The 22,218-nt window shown below is 36.1% G+C and overlaps 1 protein-coding gene and 1 long non-coding RNA gene across 2 annotated transcripts; both read left to right on the top strand.

Moving 5' to 3' along the window:
• Positions 1-2,004: 2,004 nt before the first annotated feature.
• On the top strand, positions 2,005-10,681 carry LOC104896510 (alpha-xylosidase 1). Its single transcript, XM_010683259.4, has 3 exons — positions 2,005-2,446; positions 3,697-4,379; positions 8,416-10,681. Exons 1-3 carry the CDS (start codon positions 2,136-2,138, stop codon positions 10,284-10,286), a joined length of 2,865 nt encoding a protein of 954 aa, XP_010681561.2. The 5' UTR covers positions 2,005-2,135; the 3' UTR covers positions 10,287-10,681.
• A 5,443-nt stretch (positions 10,682-16,124) lies between these two features.
• Positions 16,125-18,422, top strand: LOC125499011 (uncharacterized). The gene is made up of 2 exons (XR_007275671.2): positions 16,125-17,430; positions 18,219-18,422. It is a non-coding gene; the product is annotated as an uncharacterized LOC125499011 (long non-coding RNA).
• The last annotated feature ends 3,796 nt before the right edge of the window (positions 18,423-22,218 follow it).

Consider the following 22,218-nt stretch of genomic DNA (forward strand, 5'->3'; position numbering starts at 1 on the left):
AGAATTTGATTTCTAATCATATTCTTACCCTCACCCCTGAACTAGTTCATTGACCATGCCAATTATGAAGTTATAATGGAGAAATCTACATCAGATAAGTCCTTAAATTGTCCTTATGATTTTTTAATACCCAGTTAGATTTAGGAGTCTTTGTTTAAGAACTTTTTGGTTACTTCTTTTTCAAAACAAAAAACTTTATAATGAGATAATCAAATCTACGCTAATCTTGTGTAAGCAATAAAAATATGCGTACATATTGGGAATAACTTTTTTTTTTAGATTTAGGTATGGAGAGAGAAAATATTAAGAACAAAAAAGGGTACTTCTTCTAACACTTAAATAGGACAGGGAAATAAAATGTCAAATGCTTGAAGTTTGCAATTTTGCCGCAATGCGGGTATAATGTGTCCTTTAAACAAAACAATCTCAAAAGATATTGTTTTAGAAAAAAGCATAAGATGTGCTATTTTGCAAAAAAAAAAAAAAAAAAAACATAAAAAGTGTTATCTCACAGAAAAAAAAAACTCGCCTTTAATTAGAATTAGGGGTGAAAGTTTTGTGTACAATTTGATTTCAGTTTTCAAATTCAAATCCAAACCAATCACAAATTTTTGAGTCCAACAAAATTAATTTGATATTTAAACAGTGAATTAATTTCAATTTGAAATATATTAAATTTTTAATCTATTTTTTCCTTGAAGTAGATTAAGAGTGAATATCAAAATAAATTAGAGTGATTCAATAATTTAAGAGTGAGTGATGACAATGGGTCGATGTGCGAAGAGATAACATTAGAGAGACAAAATAAAAGTAACTATTCAGTTAGAGATAGAGGAATTGAGGAACTGGTGATAATTGAAAATAGAAAAGAGAAAATGAAGGTACATATATGGTGGCTACCAAATGAGTGCTTAGGGTTAGAGGATATGGACTTTTTAAGATACAATCAGTTAGGCTTTTTAAGATATGTCCAGTCCAATTGCAAATTTAAAAGGCCTATTTAACTATTCGATTATGCTGGATTTTTGGATATAATCACGCCCAGTCCGAATCAATTAGGAAATCCAATCGTTTGAAATAACTTTATTTAAATCCAATCCAAACATAATTTGAAACAAATTACTAACTTAATTTGAAGCAAATTACTAACTCAATTTGAATCATATTAGATTTTAAATTTTATCTAAATAACTTTCACTCTTAATTAGAACTCACTTGCAATTTCAATTTAGACTTAGAAGAACACCATTCCCCTCACCTCCTGCCTGGCTGCCGCCGCCACCACCACCCTCACCTCCATTGAAATTACCCCTCTCTCTCCTTCACTATCCACTTCGCGTAACGTCACACACCACCACCACCACCGTCACCTCCACTTTGCGTAACGTCGCACACCACCACCACCTTTGCATTACGTTGCACAGCCACCACAGCGTCGAATTTTTTTTATACTGGCGAAGGTCCGGCCAGAACGTCCTGGCCGGACAATCGCCCCATGGACAGAACGTCCTGGCCGGACGTTCGCCAGTATAAAAAAAAATTCGGCGCTGTGGTGGCTGTGGTGGAGGATGTTAGGCGATGCGTGGAGGCCGACAATGGTAGTGGGAAGGTAGGTGGTGGTGGGGTGGTGGGGAGAAGCGGAGAAGGTGAAATGGCAGTAGGTTGGTGGTGGTGGGGGTGGTGGGTAGTGTAGAAAAAAAGAAAGAGTAAATTGATCTATAAAAATATTTTTTGGGCAATTTTAAATACTTTATGGACGATGTTTAACAATCCTCAAGAAAATTCCTTCACCTCCACAAATCAAGGGGCACCCCGTTTCCCCACAAGATAATCAATCCCACAATTGAAGTTCTTTGATAACATTGGACCCATCAATGAGGGACATAACTCCTAAAGTCTCCCGTTACTTGTGGACCCTACGGGCCATCGTCTATCACATGCAAACTATGCAAGACAAGATTTTTATTTTTGTATCATGATATTCATCATACATCACACAGTACCATATGGTACACTGCAACACACATGACTAACTCCTTCCTCTCTCCCTCCCTCCTCTTTTCCCAAACTTTTTGCCTTTAAAACCCAACTCCCAAACTGTAGAAAGGCCTCACTCTCCACTCTCTTCACTAAAGATGTTCTCATTTCACTTCCTCAAAATATGTTCATTTTCTTTCTCCTCATTGATTGTTTGTCTGTTGCTTCTAATTACTGTCTACTTAGATGTAGCAGTAGTTGTGACTGCATCCTCTGACTCATCTTCATCTTCTTCTTTTTCTAATTCATCAAATTCATCTAATTCTAAACTTCCTACTAAAATTGGGAATGGTTACCGTTTGGTTTCTGTTGAAGAGCTCTCTGATGGAGGCTTCTTGGCTTACTTGCAAGTCAATAAGAAAAACAAAATCTATGGCCCTGATATCCCTATGTTGCGCCTCTTTGTAAAGTGAGTTTTTTCTTTGATTTTTTGCCTTTTTCGGACCATTAACTAATTTTTATTGTTTATTTATTCTTAATTATTGCTGTTTTGTTTGTTTATTTTTTTTTTTACTATACAGTACAAAATTTAGATCAATATGTCTCATATGCACATTTCACTTTTCACAATAACTCAATGTGATGGGATTTAAAGACAAAACAAAAAGTGTAATGTGGATTTTTTTAAGTGAAAAGCTATATGCAGTTATAAGAGCTGTATATAAGAAGTTAAAAAGGAAAGGAAGTTGTATTAATTGATCATTTATTACAACTTATTTTCATTTTAAATATTATATTTATGTTTTATATGCAACCCTAAAAATTGCATATTACATAACTTTTTTTGTAGTTAAGTGGTCGTCTAGATGACATATACTCCTATCTATAATGTAGATTTTAAGTGTACGAGTATATACCATGAAATAAGTTGTTTTCGAAAATGTTAAGTGGTCGTCTAGATGACTTTTTTGAAAATGTTTGACTAACTAAGATTGTCAATCCTCTTAGACACATTAGAATAAAATATTAATATGTACGTTATAAATGAGGAGAGAATAGATATAAAAATAATATTTTAATATATTTTTAAACAATGAAAATTCAATAATAAGAGGGTTGACAATCTTTAGGATCACTCAATCAATGTCCTAACTTTTTTTTCTTCTTCTAATTCCTATCTTTAACCAAACAATTGCTAAAAGTAATTATTTTCGCTTTTCTTGAAGGTATTGTATTTGGTGTTACATTAAGCAACTTTGTTTTTGGGATAGGAAAGTAAATGACCCTTTTTTCTAGAAAATCTTAATGTTACACCTAAAAAACATATCTCGCTATCAAGGAAACTCAAAAAAAATCCTCAAATTTTGATATGAATTGATAATTCTGACTCTACTGGTATTAGTGTTGTGTTTTCAATAACATCTTTGGCCACATTCATTTTACAAATTTACTGTCTCCTATTACTTAATATCTCTTCCTTTTTGTACCAAAAGTTAATTTACTCAATTTAGAATTCTATTCTAAACAATTATTTTTTTATTCATATGAGCCACGAATTCAGTACAATGTACAAAGAAGGGGAGGGAGGATTTGAATCTATGACTTATTGTTCACAGCACCTCAATCTTAACCACTAGGCCAAGAAATTCATGGTTAATTTTAACAATAATGTAGCAAATTTGACAACATTAATATTTTCCTCCTTGATTGTAATTTCAGGCATGAAACACAGGAGCGTTTAAGAGTACAAATTACAGATGCAGAGAAACCCAGATGGGAAGTACCCTATGATCTTTTACCTAGAGAAAAAGCACCTTCACTAAAACAAACCCTTGGGAAATCCAGAAAAGTCCCACTTTCTGACTCAAAAATCTCAGGAAATGAGCTTATCTTTAGTTACACAGTTAACCCATTTACCTTTACAGTAAAAAGAAAATCAAATGGGCAAACTCTTTTTGATACAAGCTCAAATAAATCCGACCCGTTTAACAGTTTAGTATTTAAAGACCAATATCTTGAAATTAGCACCCATTTACCCTATGATGCATCACTATATGGACTTGGGGAAAATACCCAACCCCATGGAATTAAGTTATACCCAAATGAACCATACACCCTTTACACTATGGATATTTCAGCCATTAATCTTAATACAGATTTATACGGTTCGCACCCGGTTTATATGGATCTTAGGAGAGTGGGTGGGCAGCCTGAAGCTCATGCTGTTCTATTGTTAAATAGCAATGGAATGGATATTTCATACACTGGCAAGTCATTGACATACAAAGTTATTGGAGGAGTTTTTGATTTTTACTTCTTTGCTGGTCCATCTCCTCTTGATATTGTCAATCAGTACACTAGCTTGATTGGTAGACCAGCTCCTATGCCTTACTGGGCTTTTGGTAATTTTCTCCTCTATATTACTACTCATTATCTTCTACTTTCATATACTTAATTGTTACTTTCTTTAGATTGCCTTTACTTTTAATTCATAGATACTCATATCTGCAATTTGCACTCTACACTCGGGGGTAAATTTACATCCTTGAATGAGCTCAGTCATGTCTACTACGTTACTTTCCTACCTCATAAAACATACTTTCTCTATTTTTTAATACAATATTTACTTTTTTATATGAATATATTAAAATACTTTCTCTATTGTGTGAACTTTTATAAGACTTCTGTTTTGTTTGGTAAAAAGGTATCCTTAGCAATAATATGGTGAAGTAAAAGTCTACATAGCAAATGTAGAAAGTTACCTATGATTTGCACGGCTCAAATTTGACAACTTGCTTATTATTTAAATATGGTGGAATATAATACTTTATCTGTTTCAATTTAATTGTGAGACTTTCTATTTTAGGAAGTTTCAATATATTTTTATTTTGGATAATAATTTATCTCTATCTTTCTCCTATCAGATGGGATTCTTTTATTTTCTTTCTCTATCTCTTTCCTCTCCAGAAATTGTACAGGAGTTCGTGATTTTAAAAGTGTCCCAACTAAATTGAAACGGAAGAAGTATTTCATTTCACTTTCACTTTTAACTTACTTTTGATCATTGCACTTGTTTGCTAAACCAAATGTTAACTTGATTTCTCAAAAAAAAAACTTTAATTTTGATAAACTTAACTTTTTTTTTTAAACGACTAAACTTATTTTTAGTGAAAAGCTTAATTTAATAAGTTGAAAGAAATGGAGCCTCAATCCCAAATGCGTAAGAGCTGTTTGGCTAAATTTCGATCAGCTAAATATATGTCCCATAAGTCTAAAAGTATCATTTTGTCAATACACTATGCAGGGCCTATTAGGATAATTTGTCTTATGTTTAGCTAGTTAAAATTAAGGTAAATAGAGTTTACCATCGAGAATTTTAATTTATTGGAAGATGATATCTATTGTCATTGCGTTTCTGTAATATTCTCTGTTAAAATCTGATTTGGATGAGAGAATAATGCTGAATGTAGCCTGCAAGAAAATAGAGCATATTTTACTTAAATCCTCAATAGACAAAATATTTTACTCTAATCAGCATTTTAGATATTATTTATTAAGCACAAACCCGCGGTTTGTGGGATCTACTTTCATGTTATTTTGCCTTTTCTTGGGGTTTGTTGGTCGGGAGATCTCTTTGATCTTGCCAATAAATAAGACTAGATTATTGAGACAAGATAGTCTTGTTAGTTCCTTCTTTTTCGCCCATGATCTGACTATTGTTTTAGATCCATGCATCATATTGTACTGAACAATAATATTTGCAACGGTGATCTACATCTACTCATAATTTATTTATTTTCATAATCAAGGATATCTTGACCTAGTGGTTAACATTGACGTGTTGTGAATGATAGCTCGCAAGTTTGAATCTCTTTTCTCCTTTTTTTTACTTTGTAATGCCTTCATGACTTATACGGATCTAAAAAAAATTATTTTCATTAATTAAGAAAAAAAAAAAAGAAGACCTGAAGTGTGACATTGTTGTAGACCGTGAGTTTATCTCAAATCATATAGTAATTGATTAGACAAAACAACCTTAATTAGAAAAAAATAAAGAAATTATATAAAAAAAGATGAATGCATTTTCTAGAGTAACTTTTGTCTCATTGTCATCGATTATCCGACGTATACTCTTTTCCTAGTGAGGCTAGATATATTTTTGGTAATCCATGCACCTGTTAATATTTTTATGGATTTCAAAGCTTCAATAAAGGGGGTTTGAGATTCATATCACTTGTAGTTGGACATTAGATCTTTTGTTGGTCGAAGTATTTTTCAAAGTATTTCACAAGTCTTTGCCTATCAGAAGGGGAAAATAAAATAATCGAATAGGTCATTGTAAAGTTTAAATGAAACATATCTTGGCAATATATTTCTATGTCAAAAAATGTGCTTAAAAATTTGAGTCATCATTGATATCAGTAGAAAGATTTGCAAATTTCTTGTTCAACGTGGAAGATAGAAAGTGACTTTTGCAGTTGGCCATGAATCATGATAAGGAAAAGAAAAAGTGGTCCTTACAAACAACTAGATAGCATTCACGTTGCTTAAAAAAAACATTCATGTGATACTTTTTCTTTGTTTCTTTGTTTCTTTTCTTATTCTTTGGTCCACATACAATACTTTTTTCTGCAAGCAATCTATCTATTGTGCAGTGTGACACACTAATCAAAGTTTTGGTATCTAATCTTGGTCTAGTGGTAAAGACTTAAATGAGTTGAGCTTATGATTTGGAGGTCATGACTTCAACTCCCAACTAGGAGTACTTGAGGGTGGGATTCTTTTAACCTCCGCTCACCCTCAAGGTGCTTGGCTCGAAATTCAATATCGAAAAAGAAAATTAAAGATATCAAAGTTATACTCCAAGTAGAGATAATAAGCAATGGGAAGAGAAAAGAAAGAAAATATTGTTAATGTTAGACAAGGATGGCATTATCAGTTGTGATTTATGCTCGTGTATATTTGAAATTGCTGATTACCTCCTTGTGAAGCCTTGGCTCTTATGATTTTAGCTCCATACACAAGTCATTCATGAATCATGATGCTTTAAGATCAAAAAGAGGGGTGGGGAGTTGGGTTAGAGCGGGCCACATGACGAATAACTCAGATCGAGATCATTGTCATAAGTCCACACCTGACCGACCCGACCCAACTGGGATGAGTTCAGGCCCACCCCATTGGACAAATCTAGTTGGTAGGTACACTTAATGCAAGATATTTACGTGGTTAATGCAATGGACTTCTATTGATTTTTGGACCATCTAATAAAGTAGCTTGTTTCAGAGTATTTTTGCTTCTTAGACTTTATAACTATGTCATGACTAATCTGTTATCATTCATAACCACAAGTGACTTATTCTCTGTTTGGTTGGGTATAAAGCATTTTCAGTGTAAAATGATTTTCAGGTAAAATGAGAGGAGTGTAACAAAAGGAAGGAAAACAGTTCTCCCTTCATTTTGAAGGGAAAATGAGTTTTCATCATTAGGAGAGCAATTTTACTCCTATGGAAAATGGTTTTTACACTTCTTTGCAAATCAAACAATGTAAAATTGAAAATAGAGGACAACGGTTCTCTAGAAAAATATTTTACGCCCTACCAAAAGGAGCCTTAATGGTGAATAGGATATTGGCTTCTAAATTTGTCATTATATGTCATTCAGTACCTGCGTGTTGCTTATGAAAGCTCTGGCTTTTAGCAAATTTCTCATAGGTAGTTCCCTTGCTAATTGTTGTGGCCTAACCTGGGCACTCAACAAAAATGATCGGGATATTGCAAAACCCATGTTCAAAACATACACCAAGATAACTGATTTCAATACAAATTGAGTGTGACCAATGCCAACCAATCTGACCCAAAAACCCATATGATCAATGTTATTTATAATAAAGAAATTGATAGTAGACCTGGAATTGAGCCAAGCCAGCCCGATAAGGAACCAGATTTATCCAAAATCAATCTGATCCAACAACCCTTTTGCCACCTCTATGCAAGGTATCGTCTAGCCTGTATGCTGCTTTATATGTCTGAACAATATCTACTGTTTGGTTTTTTCAGCTTCATGGTGATGAATGATGTTAGCCTCTCAATGAAGTATGATTATGATGCAACAGAATTCCTGTCTTGCTTCTTCCCTCACCACTGAATGCATTTTTCTTGTTGTTTTGGTGATATTATGATTTTCTCTGGATTTTATTGCTAGTGCATGATCCTGTAGGTCTGATCTATCAAACTCCTTGTTTAGTCGGGGTTAGAAAAGGGAGGCATGTAAGGTGGAGATACCAAAATACCTGAATAATACATTGCCTCTTGGTGTAATGACTTGGATGGAGTTGTGAAGCTTAAATGTTTTGTTCATTTAAGTGCTGTATTCTTCTTTCTCGTGCTAGTAATAAACAAGAAAAGAATAAGCATAGTTGACATTCTTTTGGATTGGCAGGTTTCCACCAATGCAGATGGGGTTACCATAACATCTCGGTGGTGGAACATGTAGTTGACAACTACAAAAAGGCACAAATTCCACTTGACGTGATCTGGAATGATGATGATCATATGGATGGACACAAGGACTTCACCCTTAATCCTGTTAACTTCTCACGTCCAAAGCTTTTGAAGTTCCTTGACAAGGTACATGCTCGAGGCATGAAGTACATCGTCCTCATTGATCCGGGCATTGCTGTTAACTCGAGTTATGGGGTATACCAAAGAGGCTTGGCTGATGATGTTTTCATCAAGTATGAGGGAAAACCGTATTTAGCCCAAGTGTGGCCGGGGGCTGTTAACTTCCCTGATTACCTCAACCCAAAAACGGTTGACTGGTGGGTAGATGAAATCCACCGGTTCCATGAACTTGTGCCTGTTGATGGCTTGTGGATTGACATGAATGAGGCCTCAAATTTCTGTACCGGGCTTTGCGAAATTCCCGAGGGCAAAAAGTGCCCTTCTGGTGTTGGACCTGGATGGGAATGCTGCTTAGACTGCAAGAACATCACGAAAACAAGATGGGATGAACCACCGTATAAGATAAATGCTTCAGGAAAAAGCACACCTATTGGTTACAAAACCATAGCTACTAGTGCAGTTCACTACAACGGGGTTTTAGAGTATGATGCTCACAGTTTATACGGCTTAGCAGAAACAGTTGCAACTCATAAAGGCCTTTTATCTCTTCAAGGTAAACGACCATTCATTTTATCACGTTCTACTTTTGTGGGATCCGGTCATTACACTGCCCATTGGACTGGTGATAATCAAGGAACTTGGAATGATCTAAGGTACTCGATTTCTACCATGTTGAATTTTGGTATATTTGGGGTACCGATGGTTGGGTCGGACATATGTGGTTTCTATCCTCAACCTACTGAGGAACTTTGCAACCGGTGGATCGAATTGGGTGCTTTCTACCCCTTCTCAAGAGACCATGCAAATTACTATTCACCGAATCAAGAACTCTATGTTTGGGACACAGTTGCTGAGTCAGCTCGGAATGCCTTGGGTATGAGGTACAAGCTTCTTCCTTATCTCTACACACTAAGCTACGAGGCACACACTACAGGTGCACCCATTGCAAGACCGCTATTCTTCTCTTTTACCAATTACACAGACTGTTACGAGTTGAGCACACAGTTCTTGCTCGGTAGTGGACTGATGGTATCACCAGTTCTCGAAAAGGGAGCCACGACTGTGAAGGCACTTTTCCCCCCAGGTTCTTGGTATAGTATGTTTGATATGACTCAGACAGTTATATCAAAGGAAGGCAAGTATGTCACCCTTGATGCACCATTGAACACAATCAACGTACATTTGTATCAAAATAACATACTTCCGATGCAACAAGGCGGATTAACCTCCAAAGAGGCGAGGACGACACCTTATCATCTTGTGGTGACTTTCCCAGCTGGGGCTAGTCATGGACAAGCCAAAGGAAATCTCTTTGTTGATGAAGATGAGCTCCCTGAAATGAAACTAGGAGGTGGGTCGTCTACCTATGTTGATTTCTATGCAACCGTGGATCAAAATATGGTTAAGGTTTGGTCACAAGTTCAAGATGGCAAGTTTGCCTTAGACAAAGGGTGGAGTATTGGGAAGATGTCGGTGTTGGGATTGGGTGGAACTGCTGGAAGTATCGCCATTGAAGTTGACGGGAAAGATATTACGAGTGCTCCAGATGTTGTGAGCACATCCTCGGAGCAGAGTTACAGTGAAGATTCTGACATGGATGGCGCAATGAAGAGCGTGATGGTACAGATCAGTGGGTTGTCTTTGTCTATCGGGAAGAATTTTGCCATGACCTGGAAAATGGGTGTTTAGGTGTTGGGTTATGCATGATTCTATGTAGTCAATCATTACACTAGCTTCTTCATATTTATCACCCGATCATTCCTGATTTTTGTTTGTAATTCCCTGTCAGGTAGGGGAAGAAAATGAGTATTTCTTATCATCCTTTTCCCTGGAAAATAGACTACTGAAAAATAAGTTATGTTACGCCATCATAAAAAAGAAAAACAGAAAATAAGCTTTATTACATGCATCTCAAGGCATCATATAGTTCCATTATGTCATGTAGCATTCATAGCCAGTCATAGGCGCCTGTACTTTCACCCAAAAAAAAAAAAAAAAGGCGCCTGTATATTAAGGGGTCTGTCATGACATTGTGATGGTTTTATTTGATTACAGTGGAATGAACAACATTTCATTTCTGGCTCTGATGATTTTCACAGTTACTAGCACTTTGAAGGTAGGGGATTATATCTTCAAGTTAAACATTTTATAAGGACCCAAACATATAATAAAACGCCTAGCTTCTATTATTTTGTCAAGGACTTGTTCCATTAAGGACATATACTATTTTCTTATTTTGTCAAGGACTTGTTAGATGACTTCAATTAATTTCTTGGTTAAATCTAATGGCAATGTGAAAGTAAAATTAAGAAAATATATGTTCCATTTAATAATAAAATGAATATCTTGTTAATAATTTTCAAATATATAGGAGAATGTTTACTTCAACTCTTCTATCTTATGAACTATTTTTTATTGCCACTAAAAAGGAAGAGATAAAATGTATATTTCTACTAATTAAAGGTATATACTTTTACTCCAAATTTGCAATTGTGTACTTAACTTCGAAATTTATATGAGTAGTGATTAAATTCGAATTTCTAATTTTCTTGTTTATCTTGTTGATAAATTGTTTATGTTGATCTTCTATGGCCTTTGTTGAATTAAGGAGATATTGTTTACATTAGGGAAAATTGGTGCAAACAACACCAACTATTGGTTTGGTGCACAAAACAACACGAACTAAATGAGATGTGATGCACAACACAAACTTTATAGCATAGGTGCGTAAATCAACATATGACGATTTTGGCATGAGATTCGTTTAACCAAGCCTTACGTTTGTGTTGTAGAACTGTGCCAAAATTGTTGTTCATGTTGATTCATGCATCCATGCCATAAAGTTCGTGGTGTATCAAACCTTGTTTCGTTCGTGCTGTTTTGTGCACCAAACCAATAGTCGGTGCTATTTACGTCAATTTTTCCTTTACATTAATTTATCAAATTAAGTATAGCTTTCCTGAAAGACATTACAATTAATTAGCAATTACTATGAGTAACACCAGAAGAAGAGAAGTAGAGTGGCACCTTTAAGTAAAATATTTTACAAGGGAACTTATCGAGTATAAAATTAAAGTAAATGTTGCGAGAAGTGCGATTAATAGAAAAACTATGGTTGGAGATTTGTTTTATAACAGTTTTCATTCTAGCCCTTAATATATATCTGTGTGTGTGTGTGTGTGTGCTTTTTTTTTTTAAAAAAAAAAACAGTAAGAAGAAAGAAGTTAGGGGTCTCTAGGCACGAGGGGTATGCTAACACTTCGTTTACAATGATATCATGAAGATCGGTATTATTACAATTTTCTATACTAAAAGATTAAGGAACAAGTGACCAACATTCGTTATCCAGTCTGCTGCCCTGTTTGCCTCTTCATAGATATGTGTGACGGTCCATCTATTAAATGATTTTAGGTGTAGTTTGATGTCGCATATTACGTGCGAGATTCGCTAAGGAGACCAAGAACCTTTGATTGTATTTACAATAAGAAGATTGTCGCCTTCTATTTGGAGATTTTCTTATGTTAGATTGAATAACAAGGATGATACCATGATGAAGTGCCAAAGCCCATGCTACAAAAACTTGTGACTGGACAAGGTTGTAAGCTACGACTTTTAACGGTACTCCTCGACTGTCGCAGATGATGACACCAGCTACAGCTGAATTGAGTCTAGAGTCGTCGAAGTTGATCTCCTAGAAAGATGGAGGTGGTAGCATCCTGGAGACGAGAAGCTGAATGGGGCTTGAGGGATACCGATGGAGCTTGTTGGAGGGTGGATTTGTGTGGAATGGGGTTCCATTTGAGTGGCATTATCAGTATCCTTCCGTATTTTCCATTCATTCCTTAGGAATTTTGCCTTATGGATGATTCGATGAATTTTGAGTTTGTCATTCTTGAAAATAATTTTACTTATTTCCTTCCAAATGCTTCATACTAAGAATATGAACTTTGTGATGACGTCTTTGTTTCGTCGCTTGTTTTCAAGGGTGGTGAAAAATAGTGGATGGAATGGTGTAACACCCTAATGGCCCACTAGTAGATATTGTCCTCTTTGGTCCCTAACTCGCAAGGATTTTCTTTTCTGTAGGATTGAAGTCCTATCCAAAAGTACTCTACTAGCTTGAGGTGTCCACATCTATATAAAGAAGGTGTCGTTCTCCTCAACTACCGATGTGGGATAACCAAGATCTTAGGTACCTTCTCCCCTCTTTTAAGGAGTCTGCGACCCCGTAAGCACTAGAGGATACCGGAATGGGCCCTGACTCTAATACCATCTGTAACTCTCCGGGGGCCCATTAGTAGATATTGTCCTCTTTGGACCTAACCCGCAAGGATTTGCGTTTGTGCAGGATCGAAGTCCTACCCAAAAGGCCTCTACTAGGTTGATGAAGGTGTTGTTTGATAAGTGCATATTCTAACAATATTTAGTTGCATATTAGGGTGCATTTTCGTGTAGCATTAGAGCATTTACATTGCATTTATGCATATTTAGGTCCCTTTTCATAAGCTACGATGCTTTCACGGCTTGTTTGGTATTTTGATGTAATCTCAGGTAATTTGGACTCATATTTGAGGATATGACGATTAAGGCACGTATATGACCTTCAATATAATATATCATGTACCCAAAACGGATTGGAAGCGAAGAAGATACACACGACTTTGTGTACTTGTGCGAAATATGACACCTCTGCACCCACTAGGGAAAAAAAAACAGAAGGGCTGCGCAAGAAGGGTTGCGCTTTTGATAAAAGCGCAGCCCTATTAATGAAGGGCTGCGCTTTTTTATAAAAGCGCAGCCCTTCAGTTAGTAGGGCTGCGCTTTATGAAAAAGCGCAGCCCTTCTCACATTAGAAGGGATGCGCTTTTTTTTACTAGCGCAGCCCTTCGTTTAATTTTTTTGTTTTTGAGTGAGTTTAGTGCGAGCATGTACAGTATCCAGAACACTTTCCCTCTTTCTTTCACTTAGAGTAATTACGAGCGAAAAAATTTCGAGTGCACCACCACCATTTTTTGCGACCTAATTCCAGTGCACCACCACCACTGCACATTAGCGACTTTTTTCGAGTTCACCACTACCACCACCACCACATTGCGCGACGGAATTTTCGAGTTCACCACTACCACCACCACCACATTGCGCGACGGAATTCGAGTGCACCACTGCCGCCCACCACAATTTCGAGTACAGTGGGTCCACCACCACCTTGTGCGCCACCCACATTGCGCGTCGGAATTCGAGTGCAACCCTTCTCTTCTCTTCTCTTCTCCACCATCACCACTACCCTTCTCTTCTCTTCTCATTTCTTCTCCACCATTTGAGTGGTTTATTAGGTATGAATTAATTTTGTTTTAAATTACTTTTTTGTTTTTCTTAGTTGAATTAAATGATTAATGTGCAATGTGGGTTTTGTCAATTGTAGGAAGAAGAGGCTAAGGAAGTCAAATAAAGTCCCAAGTATCTCTTTTCTCTTCATTGCTCGTCGTTGGTGTTAAGAGGTAACTACTTTAACATGTAGACAAAGTTGATAATTTATTGAATGTATATGTATTTTTTATAATGTATATATATTTGTTGATATGAGATTGTATGAAAACGCAATGTGATTTAGCTATATATGAAATCTACAAGTTGTTTGAATCATCATCATATATGCCTAGATACCGTTCAAGACTTACTCATTAGGAGTAAGTCTTGAATAGTCCCCGGTTTGGGACTGTTCTTGGACTTTGATCTCACTTAGGTGGTGAATGTGTGTCTTCTTTTCAATTCCGAGGAAAATCTTGGCTTATCATTTCTCTACATTGTTCTCTTGGTACATATGTAGATAAGCAATTATCTACATTGTGTACTTGGAGAACTGTAGGGAAATGCTGCGCGGATTTTCCTTAGAATTGAAAAGTTGGCATATATTCACTAGTGAGATTAGACGTCCAAGGATGGGTTAGGTTGGAGTGATAAGGACCTTTGACTGCATGCATACAATTGAACATGTCACTATCTTAGCTTGCTGTATACGTGTGTGATTTGAATATGTGAGTGTGTGTACTTTAATAATGATTGATGCATTATAATGAATGTTGTGTTTAATTATTAGAGGTGGTCTTCTTGAATGAGATGGATCGTACTTGGATGTATGGTAGTCGTGAATCGATTGAGTTTGTGAATGGGGTCTCGGAATTCTGTAGAAGTGCATTAGAATATCAAACATCCTCTAGAGCATCGACTTTTATTGTCCTTGTTTGGATTGTAGAAATGTGAGCAAGGTTAGTAGTATACATGTGGTTAGGGAGCATGTCTTTCGCCGTGGGTTTAGGCCTCAATACCACGTATGGGTTTGGCATGGTGAGCAGGGGAGGTATATGGGAAGCTCTGGAGTAAAGAATGATGTATGTGAAGAAAAAAAGAAGGATGATGATGAGTTAGGGGATGAGAATTTGGATGATGACGATAGGGATCGGGTAGACGAGATGATACACGAGGTTGAAGATCAGTCGTGTAGACGACCTCGTATTTTTGAGTCTATGTCCCAGGCTGCTGAAAAGTCGTTGTATCCAGGTTGTACAAAGTACACCAAACTTTCCGCAATGGTAACACTGCTCAACATTAAGTTGAACGCTGGTTGGACGGACTCTAGTTTCACATCGTTGTTGGAAGTTTTAGCTGAGATGCTCCCTGATAGAAATGAACTGCCAAAGTCGTACTATTATGCGAAGAAGCTGATGTGTCCTTTGGGTTTAGAGTACTGTTATTTCCCTATGAACACTACAAGAGGGGGGGTGAATTGTAGGTGTAGAAATAAACGTAACTTTTTGCGGAAATTAAAACTTAAACGAATAAACAAGCTAAAGGAACACAAGGGATTTTTACGAGGAAAAACTTCTTGGGCCCAACAAGAAAAAACAACCTCGACCACTAGGGATTTTAAACTCAACACTTTCACTAATTAGGCCAAACAACTCTGTTACAATCTAATTCTAACTCGAGCCACACCTTGAGTTCCTAAACTCAAGTTCCTGAGCCACTGTTCCCTTAACAGCAGTTCCTCTCAACTTCACTCGAAGTTTTCTCACACATACAAGCTTCACTCAAAGCCTTTCTCTTACAGAACTTCACTCAAAGTTCCCTTACCCCAAAAACCAAAATACAATTGATCGAAATAAGCTTAGTGGAATTAGAATAAGAAGGCAAAGAACAAATGGCTATTATGAGAGAATGAATGCACTGACACTTAATAAGTTAAACTCACTTAATTACTTAGTCAGACACAATTTGGAACTTATCTAGACTTCTATATTTATAGTGTTAATCATGAAGAACGTGGGATTAATGTTAGAGTACACGTTTTAGTCCATTTACCCATGATGTTCCTTCCCCTAAGGAACACGTTTTACATCATGTCCCATGATCCCATGAACTACAAATGGACGTGGATATTTTTCAGCCATTACTCCTAAGTAATAGGAGTTCCTTGAGCTTTATCCGAAAATCAGTTTTTATAAAAACTCTCCAAGTTTCCTTCCCCCTTTCACTTTTCTTACTTTCTTAATTATTATTCTGTTGTGTTTCTATATACGTTAGCGCTTAATTCTTTTTTTTGCTTGTTTCATTATTCTGCAAGTTTAGGTGAAATGCAATGTGAAATGTATGTTTTTGTTTCAGTTAGGACAAATGTATCAGAATTTGTTTTTGTTGCATTAGGTATTTCATATTAGTGCATCTTTCTTTGCTAAGAGGTCTTGGAGAAACTGTGCTAAATTGGCCGAATCGAGAGCCGCCGAGGAACTGGCAGGGCGTGCATGTTGCTTTGTTATATTGTTGTCAATCATACTTGGTTGTTGTAAATTAAGAAGTAGAGGAGCTCTTTGGGTTGGCTATGCAGTCATTCATTGAGGAAAGTGGAGGGTTAGTGAAGTGTAGGTTCTAATTCTTTAGGGCCTTAAGATAAATGAAGTGATCTGTCTGAGACCAAAATATGGTTATACCAGTAGCAACATTCATGCATTTTGCTCTCAGAGTTACAACTGAATCTTCAAATAACATGCCTGAGTGCAACACTCTTGGCATTTTATAGTTCTGATCAAGGAAATATTAATTGTCTAGTCTAAACATTTTAGAATTTGACCATACAATTCCATTAAACACCACATATAGTTTTATATGCAAGGCTTGTCAGAGCATTAATTCACATAAAAGCTGAAATTCATGATTTATGTGAAAGTATATGAATCGCGGACTAAGAACAAGTAATAGCAGATTTCAAACACACAAGAGCATTCATATTTTATAGTCTTGATGAACATTCTCTATAAAGCTAGAAAGTAGAAACATCACTTTCATCCTCACTTTTATACTACACCCTTATTAACACAATCCCAGATGAGCAATTGAGCACATAAATGATAAACTTCAGCAAGCAGCTGGAAATTGGAATAAAACTAAACAAATAGTAGGAAGAGAACCTGTGCAAAGGCGAAAGGTAAAGCTGAATACAACCCTGCAGCTCTCTCTCTGTAGGAAACATATCTTACTCCTTAGCTGTCAATTCTCTGATGCTTATGATAATTTTAGATCGATAATTTTAGATAAGTCTAGATCGATTCAAGCTGAGTTAGTTGAATAGAACAGCACCCTTCTTTTGCGTTTAATCAATGGTATAATGCATCCATATATGATTAACTAATCTATTTACTCCTTAGCTGTCAATTCTCTGATGCTTATGATCGTAGTCCAAATGAAGTTCATTTTTCTCTCATCTATTTTAATATAGGATCCTCTTCTGAAGCCTGCACCAAAGAAGCAGAGTGAGTCTTCATCAAAGTAGATCTGTTTCGTAAGTGCTGTACTGAAATCTTATCTTCTCATGTTTGTGAGTTTTTCATGTTGGTTTGGACGGATGAATTGAATCTCATCTGAAAGTGGTTTTATGGCTGAATAAACTTTGCCTCGTTATTATGGGCATCATTTGGCATGTAATGCCTATAAATTGGTTAATGAATGTGTCCTGTAAAATTTTGTATCTCCAGCTTGCCTGGTGGAACTGATACTGAAGGTTGAGGCACTGCCTCTGGTGAATCCCATAATTAATGTTTGATTGTCCATCAGTTGGTGATTGCCAGATTTATCAGTTTCTTCTGTATCTTTCTTTTATGAGTTCCTAATCGCAGTTGGTAGGAGTATCTAGCTAAATGAGTTTATTCTTCTTTTAGGATCACCAGTTTAGTACTTAAAAAGATTTACATTCATTGGATACAACATAATAACTCACGTTTTGATTTTAAGGTTTTTTGTGTATATTTATCGTAGGCTAACTCTTTATTTATCTTTGTAATTTTTGCTGTTTTTCGTTTAGTATAGATCATCTGACTGAATCTGTTGGTGTGTATTGTTGGCGACTGAATCCCTTCAATTTCTAGTGTTGAACATTTGAGCATGTTTTATCATCTAATTCGGTAGTATCTATATTTTTGTTAATATATATTTCTGTATTTTAGCATCTATATTTCTGTATACAACATAATGAACTATTTCTGATTTGAGCATGTTGAAATAGTATGTGAGGATATTTATGACTTTAGTATAGTAAATAGTGTACTAATTGTGATTTTTTTTCTTTTGCAGGTTTGCTTGGGTTTGATAGGATGACTTTGGAAAGGTTGAAGATTGAAAATTTGTAATATTGAAGAAGAAATGAATTCTTTCTAATGTATTAGATAGATTTTTGTTATTATTTATTTAAGTAAGGTTGTAAATTATTCACAGATTTTGATTTATATTGTAATTACTTTTATTACATATAATAATAATTATGATTTTTCCTCTAAATTTGCATTATTATATTAGATAGTGACAAGTTTGACCCAACACAATAACCAAGAAAAAGTGGTTACTAAAAAGTTTCAACATTGCACCATACAAATACAAGCTTGAAACATTACATTTGAAAAAAAAAAAAAGAGAATTACCGTCCGAATTTTCAAATTTAGCATCCGACTTTAGGGTCGGACGCTAATTAGCATCCGACTTTAGAGGCGGACGCTAATTAGCATCCGACTTTAAAGTCGGACGCTAATTAGCGTCCGCCTCTAAAGTCGGATGCTAATTAGCGTCCGACCCTAAAGTCGGATGCTAAATTTGAAAATTCGGACGCTAAACTTTTAGCGTCCGCTTAGCGGACGCTAATCGAAGAATTAGCGACTAGGGGTTTTGCATCAGTCTTTTAGCGTCCGTTGACGGACGCTAATAACTTTAGCGTCCGATCCCGCGTTTTTAGCGTCCGATTTTGGCAGACGGAAAAGGGCATGACTTACTCCATTATCATTTTATCCGTTACACTAATTACACGCCTAAGTCTAGTTCCTTTTATTAATTCAGTTCCTTTAACATATTTGCTAAGTGCCACTTAGTTTGTTCCTTACAAAGAAACAAACGCTCATTCTCAAATATACTGCCACAGTTCCTTACCATTCTTTCTTTGTTCCTTTACATTGGAACTAGAAAATAAAACGCCTAGCTTCTATTATTCTTGATCCAATGCTTGCTCCAGTATCAACATAGAAACTTCTTTACTTAGCCTTTGAAATCCTCTCTTGACTTCTTCATTGACTTTGTATTCTCCCAGTTCCTTGCATTGATACCTTAAACACCATACACTTAAATAATTCATTAGTTCACTACTTAGTTTGTTCCTTTGTTTCTTTGTCATTATCAAAACTAGGGTTCAACAATTTCCCCCTTTTTGATGATGACAACAAAGGTACAAACTAAGGAAAATAACAAATAACATAAGTGAATGAAAATAAAGACATAAAGAAGAAAATGAAAAATAAAACACAATTATGTAAGTAACTGAAGTTTGAGTTTTCATTTACCTTGACCTATTTTTGATTTTTCATTTACCTTATCCAATTTTTGATTAATTTTTTTCAATTTTCATTTTTTTTAATTTTATGTACAGTTTGTTCCTTAAATCCTTTTCCCCCTTTGTCATCCTCAAAAAGAATAGACTCTGCATGAATTGATGAATTGATTTAACACCTTAAGACCATTATGCAAGCACCATTAGTGGTTAAGTTAGAAAATCAAAGAGTAAACTTGCTCAAACATCAATCACATAATACTAGCCATTCTAAGGAAGAAATTATTCAAATCATTTAGAAACATAGACAATATAGCAAAAGTCATTGATTATATAGCACTTGTTCCATAACAAAACAAAGAAAGAAAAGAAAAAGGAAGAAACAAAAGTTGTGTTCCTTGATGAAAGAAACAGGAACAACAAAACAAACATTAAAGAAACTAAGAAAGGGAAGGGGAATGGTGTTCCTCTACAACTTCTTCTTCAACCACATCCTCCAATTTTTCATCACCACCCCATGATTGAGTCAACCTGTTCCTTCAGCTCCTCCAAGGACGAGCCATAGATCCATCTTCTTTTGCTGCGCAACCACGGTATCACTCAAATTCTTCATAAGACTTATCATAGTATCAGTTTTGGCATCCAAAGTCCAATGAAGATGATTGTAAAATTTTATCATATGTTGTGCAGGAAGGCAGACTTCATTAACCCAGTTAGTATCATCCGGAGTTTCCTGTTCCTTACCCTTGGAACTAGAGGCAGATGGGGGATGTTGTGAAGGAACTGGAGGGGTTTGAGTGGAAGGCTCATCTGTTCCAGGAATGGAAACAGAAGGTGAAGGGTGATAAATGGGAGGAAGAATGGTGGTGTGGGTGGAAGAGTTGTGGAGGTGGAAGCAAAAGGATTGTGGCCTTTTATTTCATCCTTCAACTGCTCAAAACGGAAGGAACAGAGAAGGACGAAGGTGAAATGGAGGGTATTTGTTTGAAAGGAACAGAGAGTTTGGGAGATGGTGGGGAGTAGGTTCCTTGAGAGTAGAGGGTACCTGTTCCTCATTATCCGAAAGGACTAAAGGAGAGTCCTCGTTGGAAGGAACAGGAACGGAGCAATTTTTCGACGAGTGCTCTTTCTCACTCTCAGAGGAACAAGGGTTTAGGCTTAGTGGCAATGTGTTTGCGCCTCTTAGGTTTCGGTTCCTCCGGTTAGGAACAGGGTTATCCAAGATTACATCATTATCTTCTTCTAAGTCAAGTTTGGGCAATTTTCTTTTTCCTGAGGAACTTGAAGCCATTCTTCCTTGAATGAGAACACCTTCTTGGACAGACAAGCCAAGTCCATTTAGAGGTCTTCTCATTCAAGATGTTCCCTTGTTTGACTCCTATGTGGTCCAACCCGTAAGTCTTACTTCAAAATGATGAAGTAAGAAGTTATCAAGGCACCGTACCAATAACACAATTATTCTCAATACAGTGGGTTAAGTGTTGAATGAAGAGGGAAGGGAATTGATTTGTATGGTGGTCCAAGCAAAACATGTAACACATATCCAAGAGACCCACTTCATTCCTCTTTTCAGTTCGAGGAATGAGTGCTCTCCAAACCAAGTTAAAAGTACTTTGTGAAGGGGAGAGAGTAGGTTATGGTTAAGTTTGTTTTGGCCAGCTGTTCCTCCAAAATATTCTAAGATTTTGTCTTGAGGAAAATTCGGAAAGGAAACAGTTCCTTTCCTTTTAAAATACAAATCAGTTCCTTTGCAAGGAACTTCCCATACTTTGCTTAAACCTTATTTTCTTTCCTCTAACCTCAGTTGTGCAAGTTCCATTAGTATTAACATAATTTGCACAAAACTCATCCATAGCTAGAGGAACAAGAGCATTATTAAAGGCGAATTCAAACAAGAATTCCATGCCTTGTTCCTTTAGAATGGAGGTTAATTCTAGAAATTCTATTTTATTTGCCCATTCTAAATCGACGCAAAAACCCAAAACATACCTAGATTCACTTCGTTCGACCCTTTTCTTGGAAGACGAAGAAACAGTTCCTTTGGAAGGAACAGGTGCAGTTTCTTCTTCTTCCCCCTGAGATTGTTCCGGGGTTTCTTCTTCATCGTCTTCCCCAATCAATTTTCTTCTACGCATGCTCCTTCTAGGAGATTCTAATTGCTGTTCCTCTATGGGGTTTTCTTGAATTATGTCGGTTTCAAGGGTTTTAGTTGGAGATGAAGAAATTTCCATTTTTGAAGTGTCGGTTGTTTTTGGTGTTGAAAAGGTGATTTCTTGAAGTTTTTGCCATGATTTGTGAAGGTTTGGAGGTTTTTATGGAGTATCAAAGGGTGTGATGAGGTTTCGGTTATGGTGAAGATGAAGAGTTTAGAGGAACACGGTTTCTTAGATGAATTAAAGAAGGAAGTTTTGAATGTAATAGTAATTATGACACGCGGGAAAGAAATAAAGCAAAAAAAAAAATAAAATAAAAGAAGAAAACGAAAAGATAAAAAGAACCAAGATTTAATTAAACTGGTTCCCCTTATTTTTGGGATTTTTCGGATTTTTCGGATTTTTATGAATTTTAATTTTTGAAAGAAAATAAATGCTAAGGAACTTGTGCTATAGGAACAACTAATGCTACATATCAATTCCTTCATATATGCATGTTTCTTGACCTTAGGAACAGTAAGGGGAGTATTATGTGACATTTGTGAGTTGTTTAATTTCTTTGAATTCAGTTTATGTTTTGCAACATTCCAATTTGCAATGGTCTTAGGCA

Source organism: Beta vulgaris, chromosome 6, assembly GCF_026745355.1.
Source record: "Beta vulgaris subsp. vulgaris cultivar EL10 chromosome 6, EL10.2, whole genome shotgun sequence".
Lineage (NCBI taxonomy): Eukaryota > Viridiplantae > Streptophyta > Magnoliopsida > Caryophyllales > Amaranthaceae > Beta > Beta vulgaris.